General features: G+C 43.1%; 3 protein-coding genes across 4 annotated transcripts; 1 reads left to right on the forward strand and 2 right to left on the reverse strand.

The window, feature by feature from the left end:
- Positions 1-1,182: 1,182 nt before the first annotated feature.
- calhm1b (calcium homeostasis modulator 1b) lies at positions 1,183-4,487 on the reverse strand. Of its 2 annotated transcripts, none has more exons than XM_076983080.1 (3): positions 4,359-4,487; positions 3,551-4,130; positions 1,183-3,363 (listed from the first exon to the last, which is right to left on the reverse strand). In XM_076983080.1, the coding sequence occupies exons 2-3, from the start codon at positions 4,097-4,099 to the stop codon at positions 2,665-2,667; spliced, it is 1,248 nt and encodes a 415-aa protein (XP_076839195.1). In that variant the 5' UTR covers positions 4,100-4,130; positions 4,359-4,487; the 3' UTR covers positions 1,183-2,664. The 2 variants fall into 2 exon arrangements, with proteins under 2 accessions (XP_076839195.1, XP_076839194.1); XM_076983079.1 differs by having other exon boundaries at positions 3,551-4,134; positions 4,359-4,453.
- Positions 4,488-6,662: 2,175 nt separating this feature from the next.
- Positions 6,663-9,559, forward strand: LOC143484383 (inositol 1,4,5-trisphosphate receptor-interacting protein). Its single transcript, XM_076983077.1, has 2 exons — positions 6,663-6,779; positions 7,093-9,559. Exon 2 carries the CDS (start codon positions 7,101-7,103, stop codon positions 9,345-9,347), a length of 2,247 nt encoding a protein of 748 aa, XP_076839192.1. The 5' UTR covers positions 6,663-6,779; positions 7,093-7,100; the 3' UTR covers positions 9,348-9,559.
- A 101-nt stretch (positions 9,560-9,660) lies between these two features.
- zp3c (zona pellucida glycoprotein 3c) lies at positions 9,661-12,566 on the reverse strand. The gene is made up of 8 exons (XM_076983078.1): positions 11,959-12,566; positions 11,640-11,752; positions 11,466-11,563; positions 10,756-10,930; positions 10,552-10,669; positions 10,211-10,299; positions 10,042-10,115; positions 9,661-9,889 (listed from the first exon to the last, which is right to left on the reverse strand). Exons 1-8 carry the CDS (start codon positions 12,478-12,480, stop codon positions 9,735-9,737), a joined length of 1,344 nt encoding a protein of 447 aa, XP_076839193.1. The 5' UTR covers positions 12,481-12,566; the 3' UTR covers positions 9,661-9,734.
- Positions 12,567-13,818: the final 1,252 nt, after the last annotated feature.

Genomic DNA, 13,818 nt, shown 5'->3' on the forward strand with positions numbered 1-13,818 from the left:
TCCGCTCACCCACTCCCTCTCTCCCTCCCTCCCTTCCATCCTGCGTGTCATTCCCTTCCTCCAATCTCTCTCTTGTACTCCCCCCCCTCGCTCTCCCCTTTTCTCCCCGTCTTTTTTTAGGGGTGACCGCAGTCAGAGGATGACCTCGCTTCTTCCATCTCTCTGCCACTGGGCTGCAGCAGCAAAACACACACACAGACGGGATGCATGTGTCTTGCTGCAGGAACAACGAAAACAACAACACTGACAGGAGAAACAAAGCAGGAGAGAGAGAGAGAGAGAGAGAGAGAGGGAGGGGGACGCACATGCACACATATAGAGAAACAAAAGAGATATGAGCTACAGCAGAAGGCCAGGCGCTGCGATTATGTCGTACCCACCATTCGCCTGATATGATGATAGTATGTTATATACTTATATCACTTCACATTGCTCCTTCACATAAATATAAATATGGCTCTGCACATAGAGAAATGACTTAAGCACAGAATGACTGCCTGCTGTACTAGACTGAACAGCTGCTGAACCCCCCCCCCCCCCCCCCCCGTATTATGTCAGAGAAGGTACTTGTTATTGTCTTTACTAAATGAGCGATACAGACTATCAAGGAGTGCCATTTTTTATGAATGTGATGGGGTGCAGCTGTTGAACATAGCAGAATATTATAGAATTATAAATGAAGCACTGTGCTATTATAATGAACTGTATAAATGAGGAAGGACGCCGCTAATGTTTAACAAAGTTGAATGCCTGGACTATGTTTTTGCATTGCTGATTGAGTTTCGTGCAACTGACAGTGTGATCAGATAATATGTACATAAATGTCCCTTATCTATCCATAAATAATTAGTACTGTTTTTAAATGATACAATCTGTACCATGAATGCCAACAGGAAGTTAACTATGCCCTCTGTTGGGACCCATCATGTTTCCTCGAATTCATATTCTCACATGTTCTCATACTCATACAGTTGCAATCAAAACTATTCAGCCCTCATTGCAAATCAAGTTTTTTAAAAGTTAACAAATTGTCTTATCTAATTATAACAAACAAATTCAAGAACATTTAAAATAGCCCAACACATCTAATATAACAAGAGGTTTCACGAAAGAAAAAAAAGAAAAATACTACAAAATGTCACTTTTAATGACTAGTGCAGACATATCATTATTCAACCCCTTTATGACAAGTGTCTTTAATGCTTAGTAGACCACCTTTTTGCTGTTATGACCTGCAGCAAACATGATACATATGCCATACGCCAGCTTCAAGCAGCTTTCCTGAGGAATCTTAGCTTATTCCTAAGGGGCAATGGCCTCCAGTTTACAACTTCAATATTCTAGAGTTTGTGGACTGCAGCTGCCTTCTTGAAATCCCACCAAAGATTGGGTTCAAGTCAGGCCACAGCAATGGCGTCTGCAGAATCTTCCAGGACTTATTCTGAACCCAAGCCTGGGTGGACGTGGAGGTACGCACGGGATCATGTGGCCCAAGCTTCATCGTCCACACAGAAGACGTGACGTTTTCTCCTAGGATTCTCCTGATGATCTAATCCATTTTTCCCTCCACGAGCTGTGGGGTTCCAGGGCTAGAAGAAGGAAAGCAGCTCCAGAATATCAGCAAGCCACCACCATGCTTCACCGCACAGGGCGTTCCTTTCACAGCATTTCCTCGTTCTTCCTCCACCAGACATACCGCTCATCCGTAGGCCCCGAAAAGTTCCAGCTTTGTTTCATCATTCGACAGAGCAGAATCTCCAAAAACTTTCATATGGTTTTATATTTATCCGGTTTTGAGCATATTGGAGCCGACGCTAGAGCATTTGGATATTTATTGTGTTGAGCTATTTAAATAGTTCTTGTTTGGTTAGTTGCAAACATTCCTCTCATACACATGCACGTGAGATTTTGTATAGTATCTGCAGCTTATACATATGTCTCTACTGGAGAAATAGATGTACATATCATGTACATAACATATCATGTATATAACATGTACATATCAATTAGGTTGAAATCCTAAAGGAAACTAATATGTGTGTCAAAGGTTGTACAGAAGCAGACATATGCAAAAATAATCCTTGTTTCTGCATCAGTATGAAAAGCAGTGGGACTCTTCATTGGTCTCCCTGCCCTGATTTGCAAGAGACATGGAGAATGAGGACCACAGATTTGAGAGAAATGCTTATTCTCGATCACAACTCGGAGGAGGACATAACCTACAAAGTACAAAACAGAGGGAAGCTGCTTTGATCTTTCATCCAGTGCTGGCTAAATAAAGACATGTTTGAGGAGATAGAGGAGTGGTTTAGAACATATGGGACACCCTCTAATGCACACCAGCCACATCAATAGAGCTTCACTCAGTCACAGACTTTATAGGACCAACCAAAGCTTTGACATTGTTCTGTTCTTCTCAATGACAGTTTAGGCACTTTAGTTTGAAGTTACAGTCTTAATCTGATGGGAGTTCAATGTATGACTTTTTTTTCAGAGTTTTTGCAGAGTTTGCAGAGTTTGCTTGTTTAATCCTCAGAGACCTTTGCACAGGTCTAAGTTGACATTTATAATTTTTTTCTTTTTGGCTATGAACTGGCTTGTATATGTTTGGGATCACTTCTTTTCATTAGACGGCTAGCACTCCTGTCTGAAATGCTGAGACCTTCAGACCTTGCTGTAGTACACAGCCCACTCTTTCTTCTCAACAGTGTTTAATAGGTGGCCATCCCCATTAACAATGTGCTGCTGGTTCATGCTAGCATTACCATTCACATAGCTATTTGGAAGGCCACTTTGGGCCGTGCTAAAATTAGCATCACTGAATCCATGCTCAAAGCCCTTTTGACCCATGCTAAATGTAGCACTGTCATAGCCAATTTTGAAGCCATTTTGGCCCACGCTTCCATCCTTGCTAAAGTCACCGTTGAGCAGGCCACTTTGTTGTGTGTTGGAGTTCCTGTCAGCGTCGCTGATGAATTTGTCCTTCCTAACACTCAGTGCAGGTTTACACGTGTGCCAGTTCCATAGCACTTTGTTCATGTCGTCCTGGGCGCGAATCCCCAACAGTTTATCTTCCTCACTCATATGCTTATCGTCATCTTCGTTGCTATTTTTCCTGCCGTCGCCCACACAGTGGAAGCTGTGCATTTCGCCACTGACGCTCTCGAAGTATTGCTGGATGCAAATTTTGGCGAAGCTCTTGGCGTGCTCGGCACAGGTCTCGTCGAACATCTTGCGCTCGATGTCAACGTAGTGCGACCAGTATTTCGTCTTGAGGAAGGCTGCCTGGGTGAAGCAGGGGCGGATGGCGCGAATCATGAAGGCCGTTACTGTGATGAGTAACAGAAACACCCAGCCAAACGCCTGCAAATTTGCAAAGATGTGGACAAAGTTAAAGGAACATGTTTTAAGAGTACTGTACACAACACACACATGTGAAAAATAATATGCCTGATAACCTGGATAGCATTATCCAGTCATGAAGCCATGATAACCAACAGACCCCTAGTTATTCATTTCAAAAGCAAGACAAGGTATTGGACTCTCATACCTGTGACACACACCGTATGTACCTGGTGGCTGCTTCCCTAGATAAAATATGCTGACCATCGAATATGTGCTTGCATGGGATTTTTGCAAGTGTCCTCATGAGCTGCTCCTCCGACAGCCCATGTCCAGTGGCGTTTCCGAACCGAGACACGTCCAGGTCCATGCTGTAAGCGCACAGGAAGCTCTTCCCGTCCATCAGAGTGACCGAAATCCAAACGGCGGGGGCAATTAACGATCGCTGCGATATGGAGATGAACATGTAGCGCAGGATGGTGGGATCCTTGCCTCTCCGCCCCACCGGACGCTTCCACTCCTCGGCCAACATGGACACGTTGTTGTTCAGGACGAACCCAAGCAGGAAGAACCAGATCGCCGGGACTACTAGGATACCGATCCCGTAGGCGTAGTTGTATTCGGGCATGCAGGGGCAGTTGAACTCAAAAGACGAGTAGAGTTGAGCGCTGGCCAGAGCCATGATACCACAGATGCCATTCATGAAGGACTCTTGGTTGGACTGGAGAAACTGGAACATCATACGAAACTTATCCATGTTGGCGTGGAGGGTGGTTTTTTTGTAATATCTGTCTATGATGGAGAAAGATGTTATGACATGCATTGGTAAAAGTGGGCATTAGGGCGATAAGGGTGATAAGAGGTATATTTGAAGATAGCAAATATTTACACCAATGTAAACAATGAACTTAAGCACCAACTTAAGCACTAAACAGATAAAAAAAACTAATGTAAACACACAGTCCTGCTTTTGTTTCATGTTTCTCCAAAAAATCAAATAAGTCTGCTCTACTTACAAAGTTTTCAGTAGGTGTTTAGAAGGTTGATTTCATTCCAAAATAGTGAGAAATAGTGAGACAGGAGGTGTTTCCTAAATACACATCGAACCCAGGCACAATAGCCGAGGTTTTCTGACTCAGTGGAAAAAGGATCACAACGTTATGTTGATCAGCTCCGCCCATCTCACAACACCCACGTCTTGTCGTTTGATGTCATGTCTACCTCATCCACAACACTCGCTCGATAAAAACACCGCATGATGCACCTCTGTAATGTCTCACCCCTGTATCCTACTCTGAGGTAACATGTCTGCTATGGGTAGCAAGGTTATAATATCTTTATCATTTTGATATTCTGTGTTTTGAACTATCAGAACCTCTGCTGTAGTCAAAAAGCGCAGCTTAATTTTCATACACACAAATCAGCAATGCAGTACAGAGGTACCATCACTAAACAGTATTTACACATGACAGGACAATGTTATACAAAGAGTAGACAGCACTCATTGTATACATATTTGGCAAGTGTAGTAAAAAAATAATAAATACGCTAATGTAAATGCAGTGACGGTGCATTGTTAGTGTTTTACATAACACATGCCTCACCCCATTCAAATATTTTACTTTTTGACTAAACCTATGTACATAGTACCATGTCAGTGAAAATACCATTATGTTGTTCTACGACATAAATGTAAACACAAAGTAACAAACAATATTATCCTAAAACTATTATAACAATCCCAACAACAACAACAAAAAAATCCCAACAACAAAAAAATAATAAATTCTAAGGAATAGAGCATGACTACACTTCAAGGTTCGACATGTTGTGTGTTCAGAAATGCTCTTCTGCATGCCTCGGTTGTAACGACTGGTTATTTGAGTTAGTGGTGCCGTTCTATCAGCTCGAACCAGTCTGGCCATTCTCCTCTGTCCTCTGGCATCAACAAGGCATTTGTGCCCACAGGAAGTGCCGCTCACTGGATATTTTGGAATGTCTGATCCAGCCTCGGCAGGCGTCTGCTGTGATGTCCTCGCAGTGCATCCGTCAGCAGTGTCATCTGTCTGTATGAGCTGACCAGGACTCTGACACAGTCTAGGTTGAAAACTTACTTATTTAGTTTAGCATTTGGTAGTTAATATACCCCCTTAGATAAAGGTACAGATCCAGGGGTTTATGGGTGAAGGGTTTTATGGTAGACTGGGGCGCTGGTGCTGTCATCCTGTCACTGCTCGAGGTCACTCAAGTTTGTTGACAGTGCAGTGGATGGATGCCAATGTCTCAGGATGCTCCCAAGTCTGTGTTACCTTCTAGTTCTGCCCTTTTAGATAGGCTGTAATAATTTAATGCCAGAGTTGCTGTCACACTCCAGAAATGTTTGAATTTCCTCTGTCCCACATATAGTCCCATAAAGAGCTAGTTTCCCCTTTTTTTCTTTTACAAAAATGGCTGCCCTACTACTCGAGAAATACTGAAGAGGAGAGAGGCGCCATTGCTGCTATCCACCCTGTGCCAGCTACCTCCTGCCTAACCAGCTGTGGATGAAGGATCAACCCACCGCCCTGGCCCCTCTGACCATCCCAAAATCTCCCCTGCTCTGGCTGTATCTCCACAACTATTACCGACAATCAGGCAGTTTAGGACTGAATAAGATTGACATAGAGAACACGTATATAAATACACACAAAAAATGAGGATTATTTATCATTCCCAACTTTTCTTTGTTTATGTATCTCTCTAATTGTTGTTATGGTGACCGGCGTTGGCCAAAGGAGGAGGAGGAGGAGGAGCCCTCCCCCTCTCTCACTGAGTCTTGGTTCCTCTCAAGGTTTCTTCCTCATGCCCTTATGGAGTTTTTCCTTGCCACCGTTGCCCTTTGCTTGTTCACTGGGGGCTTGGACTCGGACACTTGTAAAGCTGCTTTGTGACAACAACTGTTGTAAAAAATGCTATATAAATAAGTGCTTTTGACGATGTAGGAAATAGCAGACAGTTGTGCAAAATCATTTGTCTGATTATGCCAAACATTTGGTATTTGTCAAAATGAACGAGAAATGTCTTTCATGATGTGCACAAATAACTAGATGACAGGGAGGACCAGCAATTTTGAGGAAAATCTATTCTGATCTGCAAAATGCACCAAAGTGACCGAGAAAGAAAAAACAACAATTTTTCCAGTACAATGCCATTGATATCCAAACAAAATCACCATCACTTTTAGTGTAATCTCTAGAGGCAGCATGCATTTACAGAGGGGGAAGAGTTACACATGGACGTGTTCAGGAAGTGTGTTGTCAACGTCTGTCTATATCTGACAAGCAACATCCTCTGTAGGAGGAAATATAACGGCTCTGATCGCTACACTGTGCTGTAGCTTGTGAATGTAGACTCCGAAACGCTCCTTTGATTTTGGATGTAATCACAAAAGTGTGCAGGTAGGTGAACTGAAAATGAGATGTTATCTACTACTACTTCATTTTTAAAAACAAATGATTTTGTACAACTGTCTGCTGTTTCCTACATGATTAAAAACTCATCAATTTTTTTTAAACCAGGAAATTGTATGGTGCGTTATCAGAGTTGTAAATCCATATTAAGATTCAAATTAATATATGTAAACTTTAAAACACAATGCACGATATATATGTCACATAGTATCCCTTCAAGACTCATTTTATTTTAATGCACTAATTCATTGTTTTAAGTGATTTTTGAGTCAGTGCTAAATTAACAAAAATGTTTTAATAGGCTGCAGTATGGAGGAGGTGTTTCTACGAATGTGTGTGGTCTTAGTGAGTCTGTTGTGCCTGGATGACTACACGGTCATTGAGAAGGTAGAGGACGACCTCACCACAGGCGTGCAAGAACTGAAGCACTATCTACACGAGGAAGCCAGATCGGAGCAGAGTGCGCCCACTGTTACCATGGAGCTGCCGCACTCAGAGCAGGAAATGTCGCAAAGCTATCGAGGGCTGGCAAAGGAGGAGTCAGATGTTTTACAAATCCTGCCAAATGTCAAAGAAGAAAATACACAAGAACGCCAAATGCCACCAAAGGAAGACGAGGGTATGTTGCACCCGCAGCTGTTGATGGAGAACAATCTGGAAAATACACAGACTGACAAAGTAGCTCCTCTCTTAGATGAAAAGGTCTCTCAACAGTCCCCAAGCGTAAAACAAGCAGCAGAAAAACAAAATTATGAAAACCAAATTATGGAAATTCAAGCAACACCAGCTTTAAGTAACAAAACTCACAGTGATCTAAAGAATCTCAATTTAGCTCAAATGGGCACAACTGCGAATCAAATGCATTCTGAAGGGGGCAGTGCTCTTCCTCATGAGGAACACGGGGCATTTTTTCTAAAGATCTATGAATACCTGCAGACGTGGTCTCAAACCTCCGGAGAAACGCAAGCAACTCAAGATGATGAATCAACAGAAGACACTGGACAGTCACGAGCTCAAATGCACAAAAGGACAGGTGAGATTGTTCAGGAAGAGGCCCCAGATGACAGGAGAAACTCCAGGGGTGATCAGGGAGAAGCCCTGAATTATCAGGAGCAAGTTCACAGAGTGCAAGTGGCATCCAACTCCATTGAAAATGCAAAGTCAGATAATACCCACACCTGGTATTTATGGAGAGTCCTTTCCCTGATCTCGCTGATCCGTCTTCTAAGGAAATTCCTTGGCAGAGGGTTAAAAACCTCAGGAACGATTTTTCCCACTGTGGAAGATGAGAAAAAACGATCTGCATCAGCCAAACTGTCTCTTCCTGACCATGATGTTTTAAGTTGCTTTTATGACCAGTGTGTCCGAGTGCCTCCAAACACATGTGAGCAAACGTGTGAATTTGTGGAGGGTTTTGTAGATGAACTTCTAGAAGTGGTGAGGAGAACTAGCGATAAAGATACAGAGATGCAGATCGAGGACTTTGTTGGCGTGGGAAGCTTGTACGAGTTCTGGGCTACAGGCAAGAAGGTGGTGTGTGATTTGTACGTTTCCTTTACAGCACCAAGGTCACATACCTTTGGTTTTGAACTTTGGAAAGATAAGAATGGTGCCTCAAATGTTGCAGGTTGTGGCAAGATCAAAATGATGAAAACTGAAAACACTTTGAACAGTTGCCCTTGCAGCAGCGGGAACCTAGACGATGACCTGTTGTGTCTCCTCCATCCCCATAACGGCATGACCAGAGTGTTCGCGGATGCCACCGGTGGTCCCTTGTGTCAAGAGAACAAGCCATATCTTTCTAAAGCGCGAGTGGTGAGATGGTTCAGAGCGGCCATTAGAAGAGCTTGGGAACAGATTAGTCACAAGTACGAGTTTGAGCTAGCGTTTAGAAACCAGACAGCTCCCGGGGCTTTAAAAGTCCGCTTCAGATCTGGACAGGTGATTCTCTTCAACATCACGCCTGTGGTCCAGGTCAAAGGCTCAAATGTCCATTTGGTTTCATATCTGTCCACAAACCGTAGCTCCTCAGACATCGACTGGCCTGTTTCGTTTGCCCTCTATGAGAAGGACCTCCTTCAACAGTTTGACAAAACCATTCCGTACAATTCCTGCCATATCAAATGTCTCCGGATCCTCTCTTTCCTGCACAAGCAACAAATCAGCCTGACAGGAAAATGTGGGCTTACAAGTTACCACCTGAAGACAGCACTGATACATCTGCTCTTGGCAAAAAAGCCCTCATCATGGAAATGTGAGCACTTAACAGAGAGACTAATAGACATGTTGATGTTTCTTGAGGACAGGCTTCAAGCAAAAGAGCTTCACCATGCTTTACTCGGGAACCCCCTCCTTCCAAGCCATATTGGTCTTCCTAAAGAACTTCAGGTAGCACAGCCTACCAACCTTCTTCTGCCACTGGTTCTAAATAAGGATTCATACATAAAAACCATCAGACACCTACAGGAGCTGGTGAGAAACTCTCCTGTACTTATTTGTGAGTACATTTCCATTAAGTGCCCAACAGGAGAATTAAAGGCCAAAGCTTCTTTCTGAAGATTTGCTAGGGTTTTCCCCCCATTGCTTGTACCTCGGTGTGTGCTGTGAAAATAAGCAAGTCAGCAAGTCATATGCTCATATGTACCGTTTTAGAAGCGACACGTGCCAATCTTAAATTTACATCCATGTAAAATGTACACAAAAACAAAACTGGAAAAGTTGCTTCTGTTCACGTCTGGGTGAAACGGCATGCATAACAATCTCCAGACACTGGCCGTGAGCCACTATGATCAGTATCAGCCATGAGAACACTGCCCCAAACATCAAGATAATGATTCTCTTTACACTCAAGTGAACAAATGTACAAAGATTTGTAGTTTAATCCATTTATTAAATTGTAAATCATTCAATCACACACAAACCCCATTTCCCCCCCCGCATTTCTCAATCCTCCACGGTATCCAAGACCAGTTCGTCTTGATCCAAATCGGCCTCCTTTATCAAAGTTCTGAGTGCAGGTGGCTCGGCACGGTGTTCCTTAACCCGTTCTTCCTTAAGCTGCCATGAGTCACTGGTAGTCATCGTCACTTTTGCGGAACCTGAAGTTAAAAGAACATCTAAATACTGCAGAACTACACAGACACCAACAAAGCTACCACCGTCCTGCGACTCAATTTGGATGACACAAGGTCTCCCTCACTTCCCACAATATTAAAGCTGCATTACAGGGGAGCGCACAAAGTCAACTGACCTGAGGGTTCTGGAGCGGGGCAAGATGAGTCACAGCAAGAGCACACGGTGTCGTTTCCATACAGCTCGGACCACCTGATGGCCACACACATCCGTTCACTCATGTCATCAAGGAGAACAAGCTTGCACTGCCCCCCCCTCCCCACCCCCAAACAAACAAAGACCCTCACCGTTTGGTATTTGAATCATATGTACAGGCTTTTGTGGTTGGACTGGGCGTTTCTGATGCCATCATCATCTCACAATGAATAAACATCATCTGGGAACGGGCCATATGCATATATGAGACAAGTTAAGCAGAACCTGCCAATTGCAGACACCGAAATGTAAATTAAAAGTCTAGGTTGTTACTGTCATTTGCTATATTCATTTGTCAGATTTCTCAATGTACAAAAAACTGATTAAATTCAGTAAAATAAAAAAAAAGCGCATCATTACCAGCATTATTTCCACTTTCCGTAACAAAACATTATGGAGAGATGGTGATTTGAAGACATTACCATACATTTACCTTTTTTGCCTGGGAGGTCATGTCCTTGAACATAAAAGCTTTCAAAGAGAACCTTACTGTAGTCTTCTCGTCAGTAGCATAGAACTGCATCTGAGCACTCTCAGTAGCCAACATGCATCTACGTGCAAGAGACATCAAGCCACCAATCACATTACAGCCACCAAGGTCACCTTGGAGTCAAACAAGCATCAGCCGTTTCTTTACCCGTAGTTGTCCAACACGACGTATTGAGGCGTAGATGCAGGGTCTGGAGAAGTAGTGACGATGCATTTGTTTAAATAGAGTCTTTTTCCTACCTCATGACGAGGACTTCTAGCCTCAAAGTACATGGGCTGGCCAATCACATAGGTCTGCCCATGGGCGAGAGGCATCCATGTCACTGTAGAACAATTTTGAAAATATATGCTTTTTAACACTGATGTAATCTTCCAGTTTTTCATTTATATTTTGTAGTAACGCACTACTGCAGGTCAAAGGGTGGCACAAATACAAACTCGAAGGGGAACCAATCAAATCAATCTTAGCCCCAAGGTTTGTGGTCTACAGGCTGGCCACTGTGCCAACAGTAGCGGCTTTTTGAATATCCTGAATGAGAAGTATATTGAGCAGCTAAATGAGTCCCTCAGGTCCTCAATCTTGGAATTGATCTTAAATTTAATCTTAAAATTGCATTTAATTTGAATATTAAGTATGCACTTGAATATTTAACATTATATTTGAATACAAAAGGACGGTCAAGGCCAAAAAAAAAAAAAGTACATTCAAAACTAACGTGTCAGGTCTGAGGCAGTAATAACTAAAGGTTCCACAGCACTTAGTGCACTCCCCCCAAACTTCAGAACCAGACCGTGCATAATACAGAAACAGATAAACAGCTTTGGATAACGTGCACTGAAGGTTAAAACATCCCATACCATCCACAGACATGAGCGAGAACCCGGCTCTGAGGCTCCAGAACATGGTTCCCACCGCCATCTCTGGGCGGAAGCCAACCCGGTAGGCCCGGTGATGCCTGTGAAATGAGCAGCGCCATTTAGACTCATCTGAAGCGGCGAGGAAGAGGAGGAGGGGAAGAAGGTTGCGCTCACTTGTTGTAGTGGCACTCCAGCGGCACAGAGAAGGGTAGTTCCCACACCACCGGCCCACGGACCACTGGCTCATAGTAAAGTGTGTTCAGATAAGTTACACGGTCTGCGTTTTCCTATCAAATGGAGGCCAGGGGGGAAATGGCATGTTAAAATGATATCACCACAAAACTCACTGGAATTACCAGAGAGACAATGTCTGGGCGGGGCGGAGGGGTAACAAACTGAACAATTGCCCACCTACTTGTGACTTTGTAAACCACAATATTTAAGCTCTCAATTTACACCTTGAACACACACACACACACACACACACACCTACCTCACGCTTTACATTACAACCATTGAGGTTATACAGAAAAAAGTAATACTGCTCAGTGGCTTGATTCACGGGGCATGTTCCAACTTTGAGGTACTTCCAAGCATCTGGGTTGACAAACATGCTCTTCAGAATCCTCACATAAATGCGGTCAATGTGGCACAAAACCTCAATGTTTTTCGGCTGAGGAGTCTTGGTGGGCCTCACTTTAGGAAGAGCCGGTGGCAGCAAGATGGCCTTCAGCACATCGGGTAGCGGCCTACTGCTTCTCTCTGGTTTGAAGAGATCTTTGCGTACTTCAGAGGCCAGGATTTTGTGAGACTGTGGCAATCTCAAGGCTAGAGATGCAACAGGAGTCTGACCGTCCCTTTCTGGATCCAGCTCCTCATCTTTCCACATCCAGGACTTTTCCAGGCTGCTCCATTCTTTGTTACACCCAACTCCAACATTTTTTAACGGGTAGGGGTCCACCTCATATCTCAGCACCACAAGGATCAAAGCAGCGATCAAGAATATTTGACACATCTCTAAGCATCTGCAATGAAACTCCACAACCTGGCCCAGCACTCAAAGTAACAGATGGAGTAGCAACTGCACAATTTTGAAGTGATTGGGGGTGCTTGGCACCTGTTATTAATTGGCTCGACAACCAATCAACATATGCTGTGTTGGCAGTGTTTGCAGTAAATTCTTGACAAAGTCTGACCCCTGCTGGTCAATGTAGGGTACTGTATTTAGAGTGGACGTGCTGGTAAATACAAGCCTCCACGGATGAACAGACGCTTTTAATTCAGATATTGTGCTAGTCGGGCCACCTGGAAGTTTATTGAGATTTTAGTATGTGGTCAACATAGACGAGCTTAGGCTCGAGTGTAATTTCTCCTGCGCACATATGAACGCGTGCTGATGCATAAGGATCATTCCTGGGATATGGAGTCATTTGGATCTCAAAGCTTTTTGAATATTAAACATTGTTTTTATTAGTTTTTCATGTTGTATTATGAAAGGGACATGTTAAACTATTAAAAACTAATTTTAGTCAAGCTCAAGCATATAATCTGTAGCACTTATTTAAACATTTTTGTAAAAATCTCTGACCCAGGATGTCCACCCTGTTACAGACATATATGCATAACTGTTTGAAAGACTTATGGTTAAAAGTAATGTGCAAAACAGACATTAGCTGAGAGCTAACATGTCCCTTTTCAACTGTTAAGTGTTTTTCATTTATTCTTTATTAAAAAAAACAGATATTTTATGAATTATGTGTCTGAATTGTCACCAGCGTGTCATTTCCCCTTTTTGGTTTTAGATAAAAATGAATCCTATAAATATTTTGATTATTTTTAAGGATGCATGCTGTGGCCCGCTTTAATGCAAAAGATTACCAATAAAATATTTATTATTTGTACTATCAATTAAATTATAGACAGAAAACTCACATGGCACTACATGAACAATGTATTGTGCCTTCATCATGAAAAAAACAGCACTTACCTGTCACATGTGCACAACGCGATTAGAGAGGCTGCCTTCGCCTCCAAAGAGGCGCATGCGCAGTGTGAACGAGCGCCAGTACTGATGGGCAAGTGAAGCCTCATGAAGCACCGAGTCTTTCCCAACAATTGTGCCGAAAAAGATTGGAAGCTTCAAGGCTTCAGTGACGGTGACATCTGGTGGACAACTGAAGCCATTACAACCTCAATAGAGCATCACTGAAGCAATAGCGCCGTTTTAATCAGCAATATAAGTTCAGAAAAGTCTGAGTGGTCATTAAAATGTTTCGTTCATTTAAACATTGTGTGTATTATGTTCTACTCTTGGTGACCGGGAGCGATAAGACCCCCACACCAAAGTCATTGA

Source organism: Brachyhypopomus gauderio, chromosome 20, assembly GCF_052324685.1.
Source record: "Brachyhypopomus gauderio isolate BG-103 chromosome 20, BGAUD_0.2, whole genome shotgun sequence".
In the NCBI taxonomy this organism is placed as follows: Eukaryota; Metazoa; Chordata; class Actinopteri; order Gymnotiformes; family Hypopomidae; genus Brachyhypopomus; species Brachyhypopomus gauderio.

What these genes read in the sequence shown, in the direction of transcription:
- zp3c (XM_076983078.1), bottom strand. Translation starts at nt 12,480, where the DNA reads ATGTGTCAAATATTCTTGATCGCTGCTTTGATCCTTGTGGTGCTGAGA. An exon ending in GTTGTAATGTAAAGCGTGAG is followed by an intron (nt 11,753 to 11,958) that starts GTAGGTGTGTGT and finishes TCCATTTGATAG; the next exon opens with GAAAACGCAGACCGTGTAAC. An exon ending in TGACCTCCCAGGCAAAAAAG is followed by an intron (nt 10,300 to 10,551) that starts GTAAATGTATGG and finishes GCCCGTTCCCAG; the next exon opens with ATGATGTTTATTCATTGTGA.
- LOC143484383 (XM_076983077.1), top strand. Translation starts at nt 7,101, where the DNA reads ATGGAGGAGGTGTTTCTACGAATGTGTGTGGTCTTAGTGAGTCTGTTG.
- calhm1b (XM_076983080.1), bottom strand. Translation starts at nt 4,099, where the DNA reads ATGGATAAGTTTCGTATGATGTTCCAGTTTCTCCAGTCCAACCAAGAG. An exon ending in ACATACGGTGTGTGTCACAG is followed by an intron (nt 3,364 to 3,550) that starts GTATGAGAGTCC and finishes GCAAATTTGCAG; the next exon opens with GCGTTTGGCTGGGTGTTTCT.